General features: G+C 37.0%; 1 protein-coding gene across 1 annotated transcript; it reads left to right on the forward strand.

The window, feature by feature from the left end:
- Nucleotides 1-332: 332 nt before the first annotated feature.
- Nucleotides 333-1,181, forward strand: LOC139126208 (serine-rich adhesin for platelets-like). The gene has a single exon (XM_070692256.1). The coding sequence runs from the start codon at nucleotides 333-335 to the stop codon at nucleotides 1,179-1,181; it is 849 nt and encodes a 282-aa protein (XP_070548357.1).
- The last annotated feature ends 18,908 nt before the right edge of the window (nucleotides 1,182-20,089 follow it).

The following is a 20,089-nucleotide window of genomic DNA, read 5'->3' on the forward strand; positions in this document are numbered from 1 at the left end:
ACAAGAAAAGCTGCCATGTTTTAAACACTCTTAAGATGGAACTTTAGCAGAAGCCCCTTTCATTCAGCAGTCAATTGTTCGATAAATGTTGACTAAAAGTGCCTCCCTGTATACAATAGTCTATTTAAATATCGACTCTGAAATGTGTAAGTTTCAGGAAAAGTTTATTCATATGATAGAAAAATAACAATTCATGTTAACGTTCTCCGTATGTCTTTCAAAGGGTTACTTTACCATACTCTTCCGTAAATATTGAGGTGCATACATTTAACGTCCATGTGAAATTACCATGTGCTCTATTGTGTATATTAGATGTGTCCTATCAGCCGAAAATGCCTCAAAATACGTCACTTTGGCATGATTCCGTGTACTATTCTGATACTCCGACATGTAAGGACGCTGACCAAACACAGTCCCCAGCAATTCTGCGAGGGATGACTACTATATTAAGACCGACTGATGCTGTCAAATCTAGAAATTATTCAACAGACAGTAGACAGCAGACAGTATTTCAGGAAGATGCTACTAACACCGTGAATTCAACAGACAGCAGACAGCAGTATTCAACAAAGAGTAGGCAGCAGACAGTATTTCAGGAAGATGCTACTAACACCGTGAATTCAACAGACAGCAGACAGCAGTATTCAACAGAGAGTAGACAGCAGACAGTATTTCAGGAAGATGCTACTAACACCGTGAATTCAACAGACAGCAGACAGCAGTATTCAACAGACAGTAGACAGCAGTATTCAACAGACAGTAGACAGCAGTATTCAACAGACAGTAGACAGCAGTATTCAACAGACAGTAGACAGCAGACAGTATTTCAGGAAGATGCTACTAACACTGTGAATGATGTAACCCACGGTTTGCCTGATGAAAATATGACAAGCCAGCCTATTTCTTCGAAAGCTAGACAGAAGACATCATTTTCAGCGGTAGGCATATACAATGATTCTAATGATACCGTTACCAACCAGCCTTACACATCGACAAGAATGTGGTATACGATGGATCAAGAAGGAAGTAGGAGAATGGAAAACACAATTTATAACAATGTAACAATGAAAGAAGCCAGCACCAAATACAGAACTCAAGCTTACGTAAGCAAGGTCGATGTAAAGATGTTATACTTGCAGCGTGTGGTTAGCAGATACAAATCTTGTAAGTATGATTCATAATTACATTAACAAAATTATCAACATTTAAATTAAAATAAAGATGAGTATCCCCATTAAAACACTCGCCAAGAATATTGCCGTACTGTAGAATGAGATCTCTCTTGATTCAAGGAAATTATGTATGTACAAAAATACCGCACACGAATTATTCCAGTGCCTTAGCATTACTGCTTATGATGCAAAGATTTGATGCCATTCCATAAGTATGAAAAATGTCTCTGCCTTTGCTATCTTTTGAAAGCGCCATTAGCGAAAACAGCATGGTCAATTTACTATTTTATTGCTTTGTACGATTGCAAACACCTGACCAAGAAAGAAGTATTCTTGAAATTAAATCTTAAAGTTACATTCAGACTTTGGTTTGTGAGGTTGCACAGTGGTAGAGTCTACAATTAATATTAGTCGATATCCGCATCTCTCAGACAGCAAACTAGTTGTAATTATTATAAAAATATTGTTCCTGGTCGGTTAAACCCTTGCGTTTCAAGTTTATTGTGTCTTGCTAGAGGGAAGGTATCCACTTCTGTATTGTCAGCAGGCCTTATTCTTCTTGGTCTAATCACTATTTTGTTTATTTCTTGACAGGTAATGGAGACAGTGTCATTCTTTATCTGTCTATTGCCATTGTCCTTGCAATTTTGGTTGGACCCTTGACAATTACAATTGTATATCTTGTAAATCGTACTAATGGTTGTGGCAAACCAAAGAAATGAAGACAATTTCAAAAATCAAGGTTACCTTTGTCAGTGTGTACAGAGTTGTATATTTTACAAAAATGTTGCTATATAAGTACTGTTATGATACCATGGCAGTCTTATTTGGAAATTCTAAGTTCTACTAGGCACGTAAATGGATTAAGTTATAAGAACTTCTGTACACATTTCTATTCGTACTTGGAAATTTGCAGCAATCGTTAAATTAATATGAACCTAGTGCTGTATGTTCCAAGCAAATTTCGAAGTAAATGAAATAAATATCGGGATACGACAAGCAACTTGCTGTCCTTTCACAGACTGTAAGGGATCCGTCACTATTTACGGACTGGGGGATCGAAGGACTCCATCGGAAACTCTGAAATTTCCAGTAACCCTGCTGCAAACCATGGTGAATTTGAGTAAGTCCTCACCACTCAAACAGAGAAATTTTGACTGAACCCCAACACTTAGAAAAGTTAAATATAATACATGTATTTGTAAGATTTACAAAAAATACAGACCTTTCAATTCTATCATATTCAAAGTCACGACAGAATATAGATATAAAATCTCATGCTATACCCAGTATCCAACCATATAGTATTGTTTCATTTGGATGGGTATCATGACAGGGTTTTCACTGGGATATTTGACCGGGCAAAATTTGAAAGTACAAGGTCGAGAGGTTGACGCACAATGTGAAAATTGGGGTCCCCTGTCTTGCATGGAAAATTTTAAGAAATTGATGAGTGCAATGGTGCAGGCTGGTGCATCTGATTGGTGTTTTCTATTGCTTTTTAAATAAGTAAAACTGTTAGAACGCCCCAAGGGGTAGACAGTAAAAGGAGGATGTTCCCCCTCTTGCATCGCGAATTCTGAGAAATTGATGTGTGCAATTATACAATCTGAGAGGTATTTTTGTGCATCAAAATAGAGTAACCCTTCTTTCTATCCACATTTTGACGAATCCCCTTGTATCTTTGTATTGTTTTTTTTGACTGAGCACCTCAGATTCCTTCGACCATTAGGCCGTAAATAATGACGGCTTCCTCAGTGTTTTGGCCAAAGGAGAAGAAAAATGCTGCTCGGCTTAAATTCACTGCGACCTGGATTAGCCACCATTTGGTGTTTACAGTTCTTGTTAGAAAGCAATAAGTCGAAAAGACAAACATGTTTTTCCACCTAAGCAGTGGTTTTCACAGAGGCAATGGAGAGGAATAGGACTCTGAGACAAGTTATGTTGATTTAACCTTGAGAAGAAATTGAGTAAAGTTAAGTTTCGGAAGGTTCATTAGGGGCATTTATGAAAATGAAATAGAAGCTGAGTTCGCGTATCATAAGTTTCCGGTGTAAAAAGATGACCCACAATGTCGACAGCCGGAGAGAAAGCAAAATTCAGGTTTCTTAATGCATACTGGTAACAATTAGAACAAATGTATATAAGAAATGCTTGAAAGTATGTGATTCACCTGTAAAGCTCTTCTAGTATCGACTTATATGATTAACTGTGAGAATAGTGCATTGATAAACGTCATGAGTACAATACAACTATTTCTTCTATTTTGTTCTGTTTGCGCATTGTTAATGGCGCGTCGCTCGCTCAAAAGCGTATGGCATTACATCAATTTGCAAAAGAACTACGATGTGAGAAAAGTTGAATTGTAATTTTTTCTTTGGTTTCAATAGTAGTCTTATTCTTAAACCCGTATCGGCAGCAGTTGGTCGAGAATACGTGGAGTGGGATCGTCTTTGAGGCACAACAAGAACTGATTAGTTTCTCAACGGGCGTTGGAATTTGGGGGCGGAATCCTTGATCACTAGAATGGAAATCAGTTCTGTAGTGACAAAAAACAAAGACTGAGAGAATGAATCATCCAATGAAGAGCAATATTTGTGCAAATGTTCTGTAATTTTAGTCGAATATTGTTAAAATATCGATGGTACTATTTCCGCTAGCACATACCTATTGTCATCATTTTATTCCGAAATATATACTTACAATAAATATTGACTTTGATACACACGTGATCAATTATTATTCTAAATGCTGCTGATAGACCTGTCTTATGCTTGCTTAGTCTACACACGTTGTTTTGTTAGCCAACCAAAGAAACGCACCATTCATAATACGTTCTTAATCTGTGGTAGTGTGTCTGTTGACTTAAGTTCCCAAAGCAGCATCTATTTACTTCATGTCATTGATAATGTAGAACAAAGAAAAGTGTTGAATTTGACATTCAAACGCATCAATATATTTCCATTCGGGATAAAACATAATACACTGTCCGATAGGGCTGGCATGCGTCATGACTATCGAGGCCAACACCCTGGATAAAAGTACGCTGCAGCGAGCTACCGAACGCCTAGACAGTGAAGCTACCGACACCTTTGACTGAGAGGTGTCACAAAAAGCAATAAGCCTGGCATCTAATATGAACAGTGAACTGTAAATTCATGGATGATTGAAAATTGAAATATTTGTATTACAAGTATGTTTCGGTAAAAGTTGGAAAAAGGCTGTCACAGATTAGGAAAACATACGTGCTCTAGATTATTAACCGTTGACTTATTCTCTTGTAAATGGATTTGATCTTAGCTAGTAAATCTACCGGAGTTCTGATTCAAAGGTCCCCCCAGACTCATGTCCCTGTCAGCAATATTCAATAGCCTGGTCAATTGCCTGGTCTGATGATAACGAGGTTCCATTACCGGTGACCGTTGATGAAATTCAAGTATTTTTATTCTGTTTGAAAAATGCAATAATGTGATACACATCCCATATCTCGTCGAAATGCCTAGCATTCAACTTGCCAACACATCATGTATATCCATTTTTATTGTTGACAAATTAAATTCAATCGGAAATAAAATTCATTTATTAGCAATAACACGTATCTTGTTATCGTTGCGTTAGTAAATGTTACTTTAACATAAATTATTGAGAACAATAAAGACATGTACATGCTCTGTGAAAAATTGTGAAATGTTACAGCTATTGTCCCTTTCATGCATTCTACAAAGAGATCATAATAAATATCCGAACTTCACTCCATTCTCGTAAAACTGAATAAGGCTGAAGAAATAAAACAAGTGAACGGGCATCTCCGATAATTAGACATACATGTAGCCGCAGAAAATCGATATCTGCGTAACGGATTTACCGTTTTCTTCGATTCAGGTATTGCGCATCTCGAAGCTTGGCAACTTAAACTTTTCTCAACATCAAGGCAATATGAATGGAACTATTCAAGAATGAGGAGAATTATTACTCTATGCAAGAACTAACAAATGACCTTTCACCAAAGGATTTTGTGGCCACGCGCGGCATTCTAAAAGACGTATGTCAGATGAAGAACGTATGTGTCTTGAGGGAGTATACATTTGCAAAAGGTCAGAGAGATATTGCGGTCCAGTCCCTGAAACCAAGTCGAAAAAAAACTGTAGGAAGTTTGTACTGTGTACGACTAGCTATTGGCATCCAGTGCAGTGATTTCAAAAGTGGTTGTATGTTGTGTGATTTTTTGGCTTTATAGACAAGTCTAGCAGATGCATTTTGAACACGTTGCAATTTGTCAATGAGGTGTTTTGGGCAGCCAGAAAGAAGGCTGTTGCAGTAGTCTAAACGAGATAGGACAAAAGCAATAACAAGAGTCTGAGTGGCTTGAACAGTGAGCAGATGACGAATAGAACTGATCTGCCTCAGCTGAACATAGGCAGCTCTGCATACATTATGCTCTTACATGGTTAAATAGCTATCTAAAGTGACACCAAGATTTTTCACAGAGGAGGAAAACTTAATAACTGCATCACCAACAAACATCGAGTCGGGAAGGGACAGTCTGCCTTGCAGTCTGGGTGATATGACAAGCATGGCTTCAGTTTTACTCTCGTTTAACTGGAGTTTGTTGTACCTCATCCATGTTTTGACATCATTAATGCAATCTCGTATGGAATCTATGGCGGAGTGGATCTCATCAATTTTGGTTGCTTTGTAGAGTTGATTGTTACTGCAAATGCATGATGACTCACAGAATGTGACTTAACGATATTAAAGAGGGGTTCTGTGTACAATACAAACAAAATGGGTCCTAAAACAGAGCCTGTGGGACACCAAAGCGAAGAGGTGACACATGTGACTTACGGCCATCAATTGAAACAAACTGTGATCTATGGGACAGATAGGATTTGAACCAGGAGAGCGCACAATCAGTGATTCCAAAGAGTGTTCAAGTCGATGAAGGAGAATTTCGTGATCTAAAGTGTCGAACGCAGCAGAGAGGTCTAACAAAGTCAAAATGCTAATTTCACCCCTGTCTAGTGCAGTGAGGAGATCGTTAACAATTCTAAGGAGGGCCGTTTCTGTGCTATGATGTGGTCTATAGGCTATATTGACCACGTTGTGTACACATTACTTGATTGCGGGCACACAAACCGTGTCAGAGGAATTCTACAGTGTCTTGATAGAACTAACGGGCGGTCCAAAAACACCCCATGTTATCGTTAATAACTCAAACTTGATATTGGCTTCCCTTCGAACAAAAACTTTGGAAGACTCACACAGCGCACACCAATTTTCGCTTTGTAAATCATTTAGAATTGTTATATTCTAACTGACAGTTCGTGACAAAATACCTATCATTATGAAAAAAAGCAAAGTCTAACATTGCAGAAATTCTCATGTCAGTTTGTCTCAATAGCGCTTGGCAAGACGTCGACAACAATATAGCATTGTATATGTATTGCAGACACGTTTATGGATTCGAAAACAGGACACAGGACGGAGGGTACAATAGAGGTTGCCATGACAATGACAGAAGCGATCACATGATCGGCATCACCTTCGTAATCATCGGCCTGCGATTAAGGAGAGAGAGAGAGAGAGAGAGAGAGAGAGAGAGAGAGAGAGAGAGAGATTTTATGTCTTGCGAAATCTTAGCCTTTTAGTAGGGAAATGGCTTTCTAACATAGTGACCACATTACTTAACGTGTAGAAATATCTTTGCCATCAAAGGAGAAGGCGATGAATTCTACTGGTACCCTATAGTTACTACTTTTAAAGTTAGTACTCTTGACGTTGGTACATTTATGGCAAACCATGACTGTCACAAGAATTCTATATGTGCTTGTCTAACGACTTGGTGTCCTTCCCTCAAATCCGAACAATGATCTTGAAGGAGTTCAAGTCTGTAATGGAGACTTGCAATGCGACGATGAAGACCATATATAAACACATGTAAATCTATAGTTTACCCAGCATAGATTTCATTGTCTGTCAGGTATTATACGCCTATAGATTTGACAAATAAAAATAGACTTACGTGTCATCATTCGCTGTACATACAGATTACATTCCCTGATGACCTCAGTGACCTGGTTATCCATATAACTCAGCTTTGAATACGGGTATAGAAAATAGCGTTGTTTTCTCCTCACCCACTATTTAAGTTTTTCTGTAGATAAAAAAATCAATAGAAGTCGTACGCTATGAATAAATGCATAGATAAATGTATACATACATACATACATACATACATACATACATACATACATACATACATACATACATACATACATACGTACATACATACATACATACATACATACATACATACATACATACATACATACATACATACATACATACATACATACATACCCTCACTCTCTCCCTACCTCCATACACCCGACCATCCATCCGTCCATCCATCCATCCATCCATCCATCCATAACCAATGCTTACTTACAGAGCATTTACTACAGATTGATTGCACAGATTCAACGAAGGTGGCGCTTTTCGGTTCAAGGCAGTTGTCATTGTGTCGATATGTGCAAACAAAGCATCCTTTGGCAGATGTGTGATGTTAGTTACCTGTTCCTAGTTGCCAGTTCTTTTTCGATCGAACGCGAATAAGGAACTAGGATTAACATTCTCTACGATGGCTTTAAGTCGTAATGTATTAAAGTGTACAAAGCAATGCATTTCTGTGGCCTCCTGCAAATTAATTATTCTATGTATAATATGTATTAATTCGATGTGAATAGTGAAAATTATATTCAATCACTTTTGTACATACTCAAACTATTGCAACACATTGTAAGGTTTTAATTAAGACGTCAATTTCACTGAATATTATATCGACTTTACTTCATAAACTTTACGTGCGTGTACACATCAAGATTACTTGAACCGTGCACTGGTTATTTACCTCTCATCTAATCATGTACACCATGGTTCGCATGCCATACAAACATTAATCTTCAAACATCGTAAAATTCGGCAATATAAGGGCTTCAACGTATTTCTGCCTACTGCTGATATTCAAACACACTCTCAAAGGTAGATTAATTCACTGGTGAAGAAGTGAGTGACAAATTTCCCGAATAAATAGCGTATTCTTCCTTGCGGCCGAGGCCATTCGCCAATAGATGCACCCTAAGGTTAACAGATGTTCATCTGCCTCTCTCACACAGCAACGCAAACACATACAGTTCTAAGTCTAATTGGGAATCCACCTTGACTTCAGCTTCACAGTTTTTAGAATCTTTGCAAAGCGAATATTGGCCATAATTATGGGATTGAATTACGACGTGCAATTTATCGATAGCATAGGCTAGATAATATAGTTTGTAAGAAATAGTATGTCATAAATATACATATCTGTCAGAAATAACAGTGCATTGGTTAATATTGATCAGTAAACGACACTTTCCAGTCTGCGATAAGAAAGTGTCATAGGGGATCAAATATTAGTCCAAATGCGGTCTTATATCAAACCTACATTCAACTGTTAAACAAACTGCATTGTACTTCACAACAAAAGATTCTGTGCAATGTTCTATTGGCATATCGCAGTTTATTTCAAATGGTACGTGGAAAGATAGTGAGCTGGTACATGACAGATGTGTTTTTATCAGGTAAAGGTGGCCGTCGGACGTACATCGCGCAGCCATACGGGTCGCATTGCTTGGTTCCAACTTGTCGCAGATGTAAATTGAAGTGGCGTCACAACCGTCACAACATATGTCAGAAACAATTACTACTCGCAGATTTCTGTGTTTTTTATTTTGAAGAATCAGAATGATGCAAATGTTTTGATAAACTCTCGGTTATAAAATAGCAGTCACGATGTTGATTCTGGTTGCTCGATTGGCTTTCATTTAACATGAAATTTAGAAAACTTGGAGCAGGAAGTCTCAAGTATGTAGCCTAAAATGCGCAGAAAGAAAAGAACGCATGCACAAAATGCAAAGTATGCTAAGTCGTCAATTACTCAATCGCGCATATTGGAGACGAACAAACCCAACTTACAAAAACAGACAAACATAGCTAGAAACAGACAAACATGGCTTAAAACACACATGTTACCTAAATGGATTTTGTTACAACAACAAAAATTGCAACAATTTGTGAACAGATGGCAGTCCAAGCGTGGTTGACTCCAGTTTTTCTTCATATTTTGTTGTGATTTAGATTATGGTTGCGATCCGGAAGTTATTAAATATACGCATGTATATTATGTATCCATACTACCGTACCTTGAACTGGCTCCATCGCAAAATTATGCAAATTAACGAACTACCTATATACAAAATTGTATCTCCAAAGCGATCCCCGTGCCAAATAAGTGGTGCCAGACTTTGAAATCACTGAAATAGCTTGTTCAACATGTGATATATGGGCAATTGTGTTATTTTGGAGGGCGGCTGGCAGCCATATTTGATTTATGCAAATTAGACATATTTCCCCAAAGTAGATTCGAGTAAACTTTTGATATGTTGTTCTGGGTACCTCTTCAAAATGCATTCTGAAGAAAAAAATTCTGTTGCAATTTGTGGTGGGTTGGGTGCCAAAATATTGTAGATTGACTGGACTAATTTCCCATCTAACTCTACCGACATTGTGTTCAGTAAAGGGCGTTGTCTCTTTTCATTAATTTACAGTGTTACCTTGTCTTACTTTGTAAGACCGATCAAGGTGCATCATTTGCGATGGCGCAAGTTCAAGGTTCGGTAGCATCGATACACAATGTACATGCGTATATTTAGTAACTTCCGCATAGCAACCATAATCTAAATCACAACAAAAAATGAAGAAAAACTGGAGTCAACCACGCTTGCACTGCCATCTGTTCACAAATTGTTGCAATTTTTGTTGTTGTAACAAAATCCATTTAAGGTAACATGTATGTTTTAAGCCATGTTTGTCTGTTTTGTAAGTTGGGTTTGTTCGTCTCCAAATATGCGCAATTGAGTTATTGACGACTTAGTATACTTTGCATTTTGTGTATGCGTTCTTTTCTTTCTGCGCATTTTAGGCTACATACTTGAGACTTCCTTTCTAAATTTCATGTTAAATGAAAGCCAATCGAGCAACGAGAATCAACATCGTGACTGCTATTTTATAACCGAGAGTTTATCAAAACATTTGCATCATTCTGATTCTTCAACATAAAAAACACAGAAATCTGCGAGTAGTAATTGTTTCTGTTGTGTGAGTTGGTCCGCCGGTTGTGACGCCACTTCAGTTTACATCAGCGACAAGTTGGAACCAACCAATGCGACCCGTATGCCTGCACGATGTACGTCCGACGGCCACCTTTACCTGATAAAAACACATCTGTCATGTACCAACTAACTATCTTTCCACGTACCATTTGAAATAAACTGCGATATGCCAATAGAACATTGCACAGAATCTTTTGTTGTAAAGTACAATGCAGTTTGTTTAACAATTGAATGTAGGTTTTATATAAGACCGCATTTGGACTAATATTTGGTCCCCTATGGCACGTTCTTATCGCAGACTGGAAAGTGTCATTTACTGATCAATATTAACCAATGCACTGTTATTTCTGACAGATATGTACATTTATAATATAGTATTTCTTACAAACTATATTATCTAGCCTATGCTATCGATAAATTGCACGTCGTAATTCAATCCCATAATTATGGCCAATATTCGCTTTGCAAAGATTCTAAAAACTGTGAAGCTGAAGTCAAGGTGGATTCCCAATTAGACTTAGAACTGTATGTGTTTGCGTTGCTGTGTGAGAGAGGCAGATGAACATCTGTTAACCTTAGGGTGCATCTATTGGCGAATGGCCTCGGCCGCAAGGAAGAATACGCTATTTATTCGGGAAATTTGTCACTCACTTCTTCACCAGTGAATTAATCTACCTTTGAGAGTGTGTTTGAATATCAGCAGTAGGCAGAAATACGTTGAAGCCCTTATATTACCGAATTTTACGATGTTTGAAGATTAACGTTTGTATGGCATGCGAACCATGGTGTACATGATTAGATGAGAGGTAAATAACCAGTGCACGGTTCAAGTAATCTTGATGAGTACACGCACGTAAAGTTTATGAAGTAAAGTCGATATAATATTCAGTGAAATTGACGTCTTAATTAAAACCTTACAATGTGTTGCAATAGTTTGAGTATGTACAATAGTGATTGAATACAATTTTCACTATTCACATCGAATTAATACATATTATACATAGAATAATTGATTTGCAGGAGGCCACAGAAATGCATTGCTTTGTACACTTTAATACATTACGACTTAAAGCCATCGTAGAGAATGTTAAATTACCTGTTTCTCTCTAACATCATTCACATCTGTAATGTGAACATTTTTCCTTCTAATGATTCGGAAAAGGTGCTTCTGGTGCCAAATATACTTATTTTTATGGAGGCGAGTGGCCCCGGATCAACTCTTCCCATCAAGTTTATGGCAAGTGTGTCTATATGGCATGAAATAAAACTCGTATCTGCAGTCTTATTGGAATTGCAAGATGTACGTTTGGAGTCAACTTCGTTTCTGTTCCTATATGCAGTATTTTGCCGTCATCATGATTACAAAAAAACACTCATGAACGGTAATGTACCTCATCAATTACTTAACTGTTTGTTTTTGATTTTGTGAATGTCTCAACGGTAAGTGTAGTCAGTCACTGGCCATGACAACGACTATTTTGATCATTCTACATATCTCTTCCTTTCTCGATACTTCGCAGTCATGGCGACATTTCAAGTTCAGGAGGACATGATTGCATTAGCTGCACATAAAATGGCAGAACTGCTAGTCAATGGTTTGGGTTTGAGTTCGATTAAAATCGTTTATCAGTCGTAGACATCACACCTATGAACTATACCAATGTGCGAATTAAATATCCGTTATTCTCCTAAACAATGCATCACTAAAAAATTTATGTGTATTTACATGCTGTTACATTACGTTGACGATCCGAATTAGAAGCTTGCGACTCCATGGCTTGGATTTTCCACGTGTTTAAAGTTTGTTCTCAGGGAGGCAAGAGCCTTCTATAACAGACGGTGCAAGGTGTGTAAATTGAAAATAGCTCCCTTTAATGATTGTTAGCAAATTTTGCAGTCATAAATATACTTTGATAATGAGGTAATCTCCGTCTCAGAGATACAGCTAAAATACCTTTTGTTTTCAATAGTTATCGTTTTTGAACTAGGCTTAAGGTAAATCAATCATTCAATGGTCATTGTGTGGATTACGTGAATGTGAAAATATGCCCTTCGTTCAGAACAGAAAATGCTAATGGTGTGTCACCGCCGTTATTTTCCTTAAAAGTGTGCAATATTATTCTTCAGGACAGTTAAGTCTGAAGCAGTGTTAATGTTATCAACAGACAATGTTTTGACACCAAAGGCCGGTGGTATAAATGTTTATTAGCAGTTCATATCATAGTCAAACGTATTAAAATAGAATAAACCATAGCAAGAAGAAACCAGTACTGAGACCATGACGCCCCTACCGCTGGTGACGGACATGTCTGCAACTTCTATGGTTCCAACAGTCCTGTTTCAAAATGACCTACATTAGCCTACACGTCCTACACACATGTACTGCATGGTCTGATTGGTTAATCCGCCTCTCTAAGGTCCACGTTCGGAGCAGTCGTTGGAGGGACCTCATGTTAGGTCTCATTATTATGTATTATTCAATTTAAAGGCTCGTGATTGGTTAATGTGTAGGTCCAGTCCTCCAGTGTTCACTGCCTCATTATGCAATGTCCCGTGTACTTTTGGATGATAACTTGGTCGCAGCTAGATCCCAGTATATGAAGAAAGGTACTCATGCCGAGTATTTGTCAAAATATCTAGTTAGATTTGAGCTTGTTCGAGAGTTCCTTCACTATTCATGGCATTTTATGTGATACTGTGAATTATACATTAATTAAATATTGCCAGGAGAAATTTTGTCCTTTTTCCTGCGGTAATTGGTTGAAATGAGCTACGTTGATGTGTTGTCTTGACTTTAAAATTTGTTGAGAAAATAACGGACTAAAAGAGCAAAATAATAAGGCAATCTGAAACTCCAAAACACGAGATATATGTATTGACAAACACTGATAGCAACGCGTGTACTTCTGTGTCGGCATGAGTCGAACAGGCTTTAGGCACTACTATATAACGCGACCTTTTGTTCCATGTCCAGTCCATAGAACATGACGTAGGCTAGTAGGTACAGCGTTCTGTGCCAGCTTGGCATATGCATATTTGGCCAAGTTGCTGATTTATACACATGAAAATGCCGGGATGTAAGATTTGCACTGCTTTTCTTCATAATCTGTTAGCTGAAGGAGTATATGAAAATAAATAAACATCATGAACTCATACTTTGTAGTATCATACTTTTCTCTTTCTGCTTTAATGTATTTATATTAACTTAAAAAGATACAAATGCAATGGCCAAACAACGGTAAAAGAACATCTGATAGAACTGCAAAATTTTAGCATAAACGTCCCGCGAAGGTTATGCCAGTGCATTAATTTGAGATCTTGGAAAGACACTGACAACATAAAAGATAAAGAATACCGTCAATGACACGGTATCTGCAATTTGAAAATGTTAAGTATGGCTACTTCCATGCCACAAATTAAGTACAGTGCAGTAAAAATGTACTGCAAAGTATTCCAAAGTTATGATAAATTTTACTCGGTGTGAGTTCAATTGGCCCGGGAAATGGCTGCAGATTTCTTTAAAATAACAACATTAAATACTTTTTCAAGTGAATGAATAAGCCAAATTCCCACGATTTTTGCTCACGTGTGTAAACACGTGGGCTAATGTCATAGCGACGTCTGTCTGTCTGTCAGTGTGTATGTGTGTGTGAGTGTGTGTGTGTGTCTGTCTGTCTGTTAGTTTGCACGGTAACTCAAAAACGCCTGAACGGATTCAAATCAGATTTGGTAGACAGGTACCATATGCTACTTGCAAGAACTGATTAGATTTTGGTTAATGTGACTTGCATATTAATGACGTTATGCAATATTGTTTTTTTTCCGTACAATGGTTTCCCTATGGAGACGGTAATGACAGTGTAGACATATATCAAGAAATACTGCACAAAATTTCACGAAACTTTTCACAGATGACAATCACAGAACATTATCATGATACTGTGAGTGTCATGTCAATTACCTTCTCATTTGCATATTTAATAAACTTTTGTTATTAGTGAGATAACTCTAAAATTCCTGCACAAAACTTGATGATACTTGAAAAAGATATTGATCAGATGTACATCTAATTATACTTAGAAGCATAAGGCAGTGTAAATTTAATTTAGGGCTCATTTGCATATTTAATGAACTTTGTAATTAGGGACATTACTTTAAAATTACAGCATGAAAGTAAATGAAACGTGCAACAAATATTGATCTGATGGATATCCAACTGTCTCATGAAGCATTGAGCAGTGTCAAGTTAATTAACATATCATTTGCAAATTAAATAAAGTTTTGTAATTAGTTATTAAACTCTTTGAGTACTGTGCAAGTAGATAATACCTGTTACATATAGTGATATAAGAGATATCTCATTGTTCTGTGAAGCATACTACTATTAATGAACCTGTTGTAAAACACGTGAGCATATTCAGTTCATATCTGGTTCTATGTTGTTCTATGTTCCGAGTTGTACATTCTGCCCAACAAAATAGTCCAATATCATTTGCAATGATTTAATGGATCAAATGCCCTCTGCAGCTTTGTGTTCTCTTTAATTGCATATGTCAGTGTTTTATTTCAATAATCAATAATTTTTCAGTATAGTACATTTCCACGTTTTATCCTTTATAACTTAACATACTAAAATCATTCTTTGATGCAAATTGTTTCCAACCACGAAATTTGATGTATAGCTCTAAACGAGGTATAAATTTAAAAGATACATACATATATATATATATATTTTATATTATATATATATATTATATATATATTATATATATATATATATATATATATATATATATATATATATATATATGGCATCGGCACTCAGGTCTTAAAAATTACTAATTTTTTGACCATTCAAATAAGTTAATACACTACAGAATAAACGGACATAATCGTGTACCAGGTTGAATAATCTGAGAGAGTGTTTGTGAATTCTTGCAGGTTAGCTGAATGGCTCTGATAAATTTCTTGATCAAGTCAATTTTGCATTTCTCCAAGAGTTTGCGAGAAAGATATTTATACATGTCTGTCCAAAGATCGGCATATGTAGGTTACGACCGGTACGACTGACCCACAAGAATCTATGACGGCTGGCACCAGCTGCAGTCAGTTGACTGCGAACAAATGTTCTCGCACGGTCACAATCTTCGATTTTTGGAACATGGTAAACGGCTTACTGAATTATATAATGAACCCCATGTGTTTCCCTTGAAGCTCCATTGTTTCCTCTTGTCATTTAGAGGCCTCACTGTTGTCGATGCGGCCAATGCCCCCGTCAAATCAAAATGAAAATGAAAAGCGTAAACTTTGTACATAACCAACAATTGGGGAAAGCAACGAGCCAACATGACTGTAATGCATAAAGGGACAGGTATAAGTAAAAACACGGAAATTTAACGCATGGAGGTTTGTCGGGCATTTTTCGTTGTAACTTTCGGCCGATCCGTGAACATGAATAACGTATTACTTCAGCGGTAGCCAGGAAGCAAGTGGGACATAGCATATCATCGTAAACATAGTAACTTTTACGGCTAAAACCAAAATTGTGATTTGTACAAAGATCATAATCAACCACAAAATAAAATGGAGCATTTGTTGGCCAAGTTTAGACGCTTTTTTCAACAAATCTCCTAATTGCAAAAAATTGGAGCGCGCACTACTCACTGACAGGCTCTGGGGCCCCGTTGTCGTTCGCACGGGAAATTTTCGTAAATTTTGACGGTTTTTCGGGGTTCGTTGATAATATAATTGAAATAACAGACTCTGCGCAGACCATTAACGTTTATTTATGGGCGTGGGCGAGAGGAAAGCCAAATTAACGGGCGTTAATTTTTGGCTTTCCTCTCGCCCTTGCCCATAAAAAACGTTAATGGTCAGCGCGTCGTCCGTTATTTCTGTAATGTATTAGATCAGCCCTCAACTGAGAAACTCACACTTGCATTTACTACATATCTCTTGAATTATTGCAACAGTTTACTTTCCAGTCTCCCTTCATTTGAATTACGCAAACAAACGCAAACTGAAAACAATTCAAAATTCATCAGCTCGACTTGTTACAGGAAGACAAAAAGTGATCACTCCATTCCCATTCTTTGTGACCTTCATTGCTGACTGTTCAATAGCGAATCAAATTTAATTTTTAGTATTACTTTCAAAGTTCTCAGTGGTTGTGATCCGTTTTATCTTGGTGAATTCTTGACAAGGCGTTATACCAGTCATACCTTGCGTTCACATTCTAATGGTGAAATTAAGTTACATCAACCCATTGCAATTGGTCGCACAGCTTACTATGGAGATAGAGCTTTTGCAATTTCTGCGCCTCATTTGCATAATTCTTTACCGTCACACCTTAGTGCACTTCAGCCATTTGATAATTTTAAAGCAGGCTTAAAACTTACATTTTCCAGTTATTTTACATGTGAGTTTTATTTTTTTAATCGAATTTAACCATTCTATGATTATTATAAGTTGTTACTTTTATTGAACATTTATTGCTGTTATTTTTCACTTTTTAATTGAAAGCACATTTAGAAATTTAAATATGTAATGCGCTATTTAAGAAATCAAGAGTATGATTATGTTTATTGTTATTAAACTCTAAAAACAAACTAAAGAAGTTAACATATTTTCGTTAGGGCTGAAATGAATAACATCGTTCAACAGCAGCCGGTTGTCAAGTCGTGTGTGTAGGGTGTTGTCCTTGTGCAAAGTACGCTGAGTAACCGGTTTCAGCGAGCTATCTAAAGTCTGACGAAGAAGAGAATCTTTAAACCTTTTTTACAAAAAAAGGCCATCTATGATGAACACTGAACTATCGTTTTCAGTTGTAATTACATTTCCAATTTTATGCTACCGACACTGTGTTAAGTAAAGGGCGTTGTTCCCTTTCATTAGTCTTCAGTGTTGCCTTGTCTTACTTTGTAAGACCGACCAAGGTGCACTATATGCTATGGCGCTAGTAGACCAACAGCTGGAAGGCAAAGTTCTGTAGCATCCATACAACATGTACATGCATACATTTAGTAACTTCGAGATAGCGACCATGATCTCAATCACAACAACCAGATGGGAACTGAATGTGAACACGGGGTTTACAACAGGTTCATTACGTAGTAGTACGCTTCACATAACTATCAGATATCAGATTATATGTAGCAGGTTTCATCAAATTTAGCACAGTACTCTCGGAGTTATATCATTGATTACAAAACGTCATTTAATATGCAAATGAGCTATTTATTTACTTGACACTGCTCAATACTTCATAGGACAATTGGATATCTATCAGATCAACATCTGTAGCTCGTTTGATCAAATTTAGTGCTGTAATTTCGGAGTAATATCACTACTTACAAAGTTCATGAAATATGCAAATGACCCATTAATTAACTTGACACTGCTTAGTGCTCCATGCGATAATTAAATATTTATCAGATCGATACTCTGAAGCAGGTTTCACCACAATTAATGCAGTAATTTCGGAGTTATATCACTAATTACAAAATCATTAAATATGAAAATGAACCCTTAATAACATAACACTACTGCACAAATTTCTATCCTATAGTTATTACTATATACCAAAAATCAGACATTATTGGCTTGCTAAGAATAAGATATGCACATAATTAATGAGGTACAGTATGTAGCATCATAAGGTCTCCCATCATACCATATATGAAGGGTGTACCACTTGTGGTTATTGAGTTATTGACAAATATGTATACTTTAGGTCAAAGGTCACCGAGGTCACGTGGCATTTTGTCAAACAAATTGTATTGCTAAGTTATCCCTATGTACCAAAAATCAGACTTCTAGCTCTATTGGCTCGCTCAAAATTAGATATGCGCATAATTAACGAGGTACAATATGTAGCGTCAGAAGGTGTCCAATCATACCATACATGAAGGGTGTAGCACTTGTGGTTACTGAGTTATGGACAAATATGTATATTTTAGGTCAAAGGTCACCGAGGTCACGTGACTTTCTCAAAAAAAAATTGTATTGCTAAGTTATCCCTATATACCAAAAATCAGACTTCTAGCTCTATTGGCTCGCTCAAAATTAGATATGCGCATAATTAATGAGGTACAGTATGTTGCGTCATAAGGTGTCCCATCATACCATATATGAAGGGTGTAGCACCTGTGATTACTGAGTTATGGACAAATATATATATTTGAGGTCAAAGGTCACCGACGTCACATGACATTTTGTCAAAAATTTGTATTGCTAAGTTATCCCTATATACCAAAATCAGACCTCTAGCGCTATTGGCTCGCTCAAAATTAGATATGCGCATAATTAATGAGGTACAGTATGTGGCGTCATAAGGTGTCCCATCATACCATATATGAAGGTTGTAGCACTTATGGTTTCTGAGTTATGGACAAATATGTAAATTTGAGGTCAAAGGTCACCGAGGTCACGTGACATTTTATCAAAATATCTGAGATATCTGCGTGAACGGATGCACTCACGGATGGACTCACAGACGGAAATGACCCAATCTATAAGCCCCCTGGACTTCATCTGTGGGGACTAAAAACTGTCACTGCATCCTTTTTGCAATATGAATACGATGAGAAACTAAATTTTTATTTTTCTTGGCCTTATACATGGGAGTTTATGGAGAAGTGACTTATACATGGGAGTCTATGGACGTGTAAACTAAAAAAGTCCTCTAACACAGCCAAATGTGATCGCATTGTGAAACAAATCGACGTGCATCTGTATGGGGTAGGGTGCTATCCTTGTGCAAAGTTTGAAATAAATTGACCAGGGCATGTCTGAGATATCTGCGTGAACGGACGGACGGACGCACGGACATGACCAAACCTATAAGTCACCCTGGACGGTGTCCGTGGGGACTAACAACACTAATAGAGGCGCGCAAAAGGAGTAAATTAACAAATATGTAAAATTTCTAGAATTTTACCATTCATTTGATAAAATGATATGTGTTTGATTCTCATATTTTTTGTGAAGCAATATATCTTATTCAACGAACAAATAAATACATAGTCTTTCTTACTCAATTAATTAATTGGAAACAGATGTTACTGATAGTCATTCTACTAATTGCCAACGTGATTGAATTATTTTGAGTAATGAAAGAAATCTGACAATGCTTCATTCTTTTGATACTTACACTTCCTCTGCAATGGAGCATGTGTGCATCAATTGTTGTGGGCATTTTGCCCTAAAAAAAGAGAGGTTTTCTGAGACAGCGACTAGATTCTAAGCTACCTCGTTCAAGTTTCACTGCTGAAGAGGTTTTAGAATGTGTATATGATTTAAAAGCATCACCAGGCAAGACACAGTATTTATGTATAAGTTGTGCAAGTTCTTTGTCTAAAGTGCAAAACTCTATGAAAAAGTATGAGAATTTCTCAAAATATTTTCTTGAGAACAAGGCCAAGTAAAGCTACATAGCGAAAAAGATCTCACCCATAAGATCACCAGCGCAATCACCCATACAGACTTCAAAGTGAAGAAGAATTGGTGGAACACCAGTCAATAGTTCAAAGGCTTTGCCACATAGAGCGAAGGTAATTCAGAACAATTCCATTAGCATGGAATGTCATTAGTAGTGGAATATTTCTGGTGGAATCCAATGTTTACACAGGATGAAAAGCCAAATTTAACATTCTTTATGCAATTGCATAAATTTGCATAAAGTTGGTCAGCTCCTTTACGCACCTTTAT

This window comes from Ptychodera flava, assembly GCF_041260155.1.
Source record: "Ptychodera flava strain L36383 chromosome 3 unlocalized genomic scaffold, AS_Pfla_20210202 Scaffold_27__1_contigs__length_13241970_pilon, whole genome shotgun sequence".
Lineage (NCBI taxonomy): Eukaryota > Metazoa > Hemichordata > Enteropneusta > Ptychoderidae > Ptychodera > Ptychodera flava.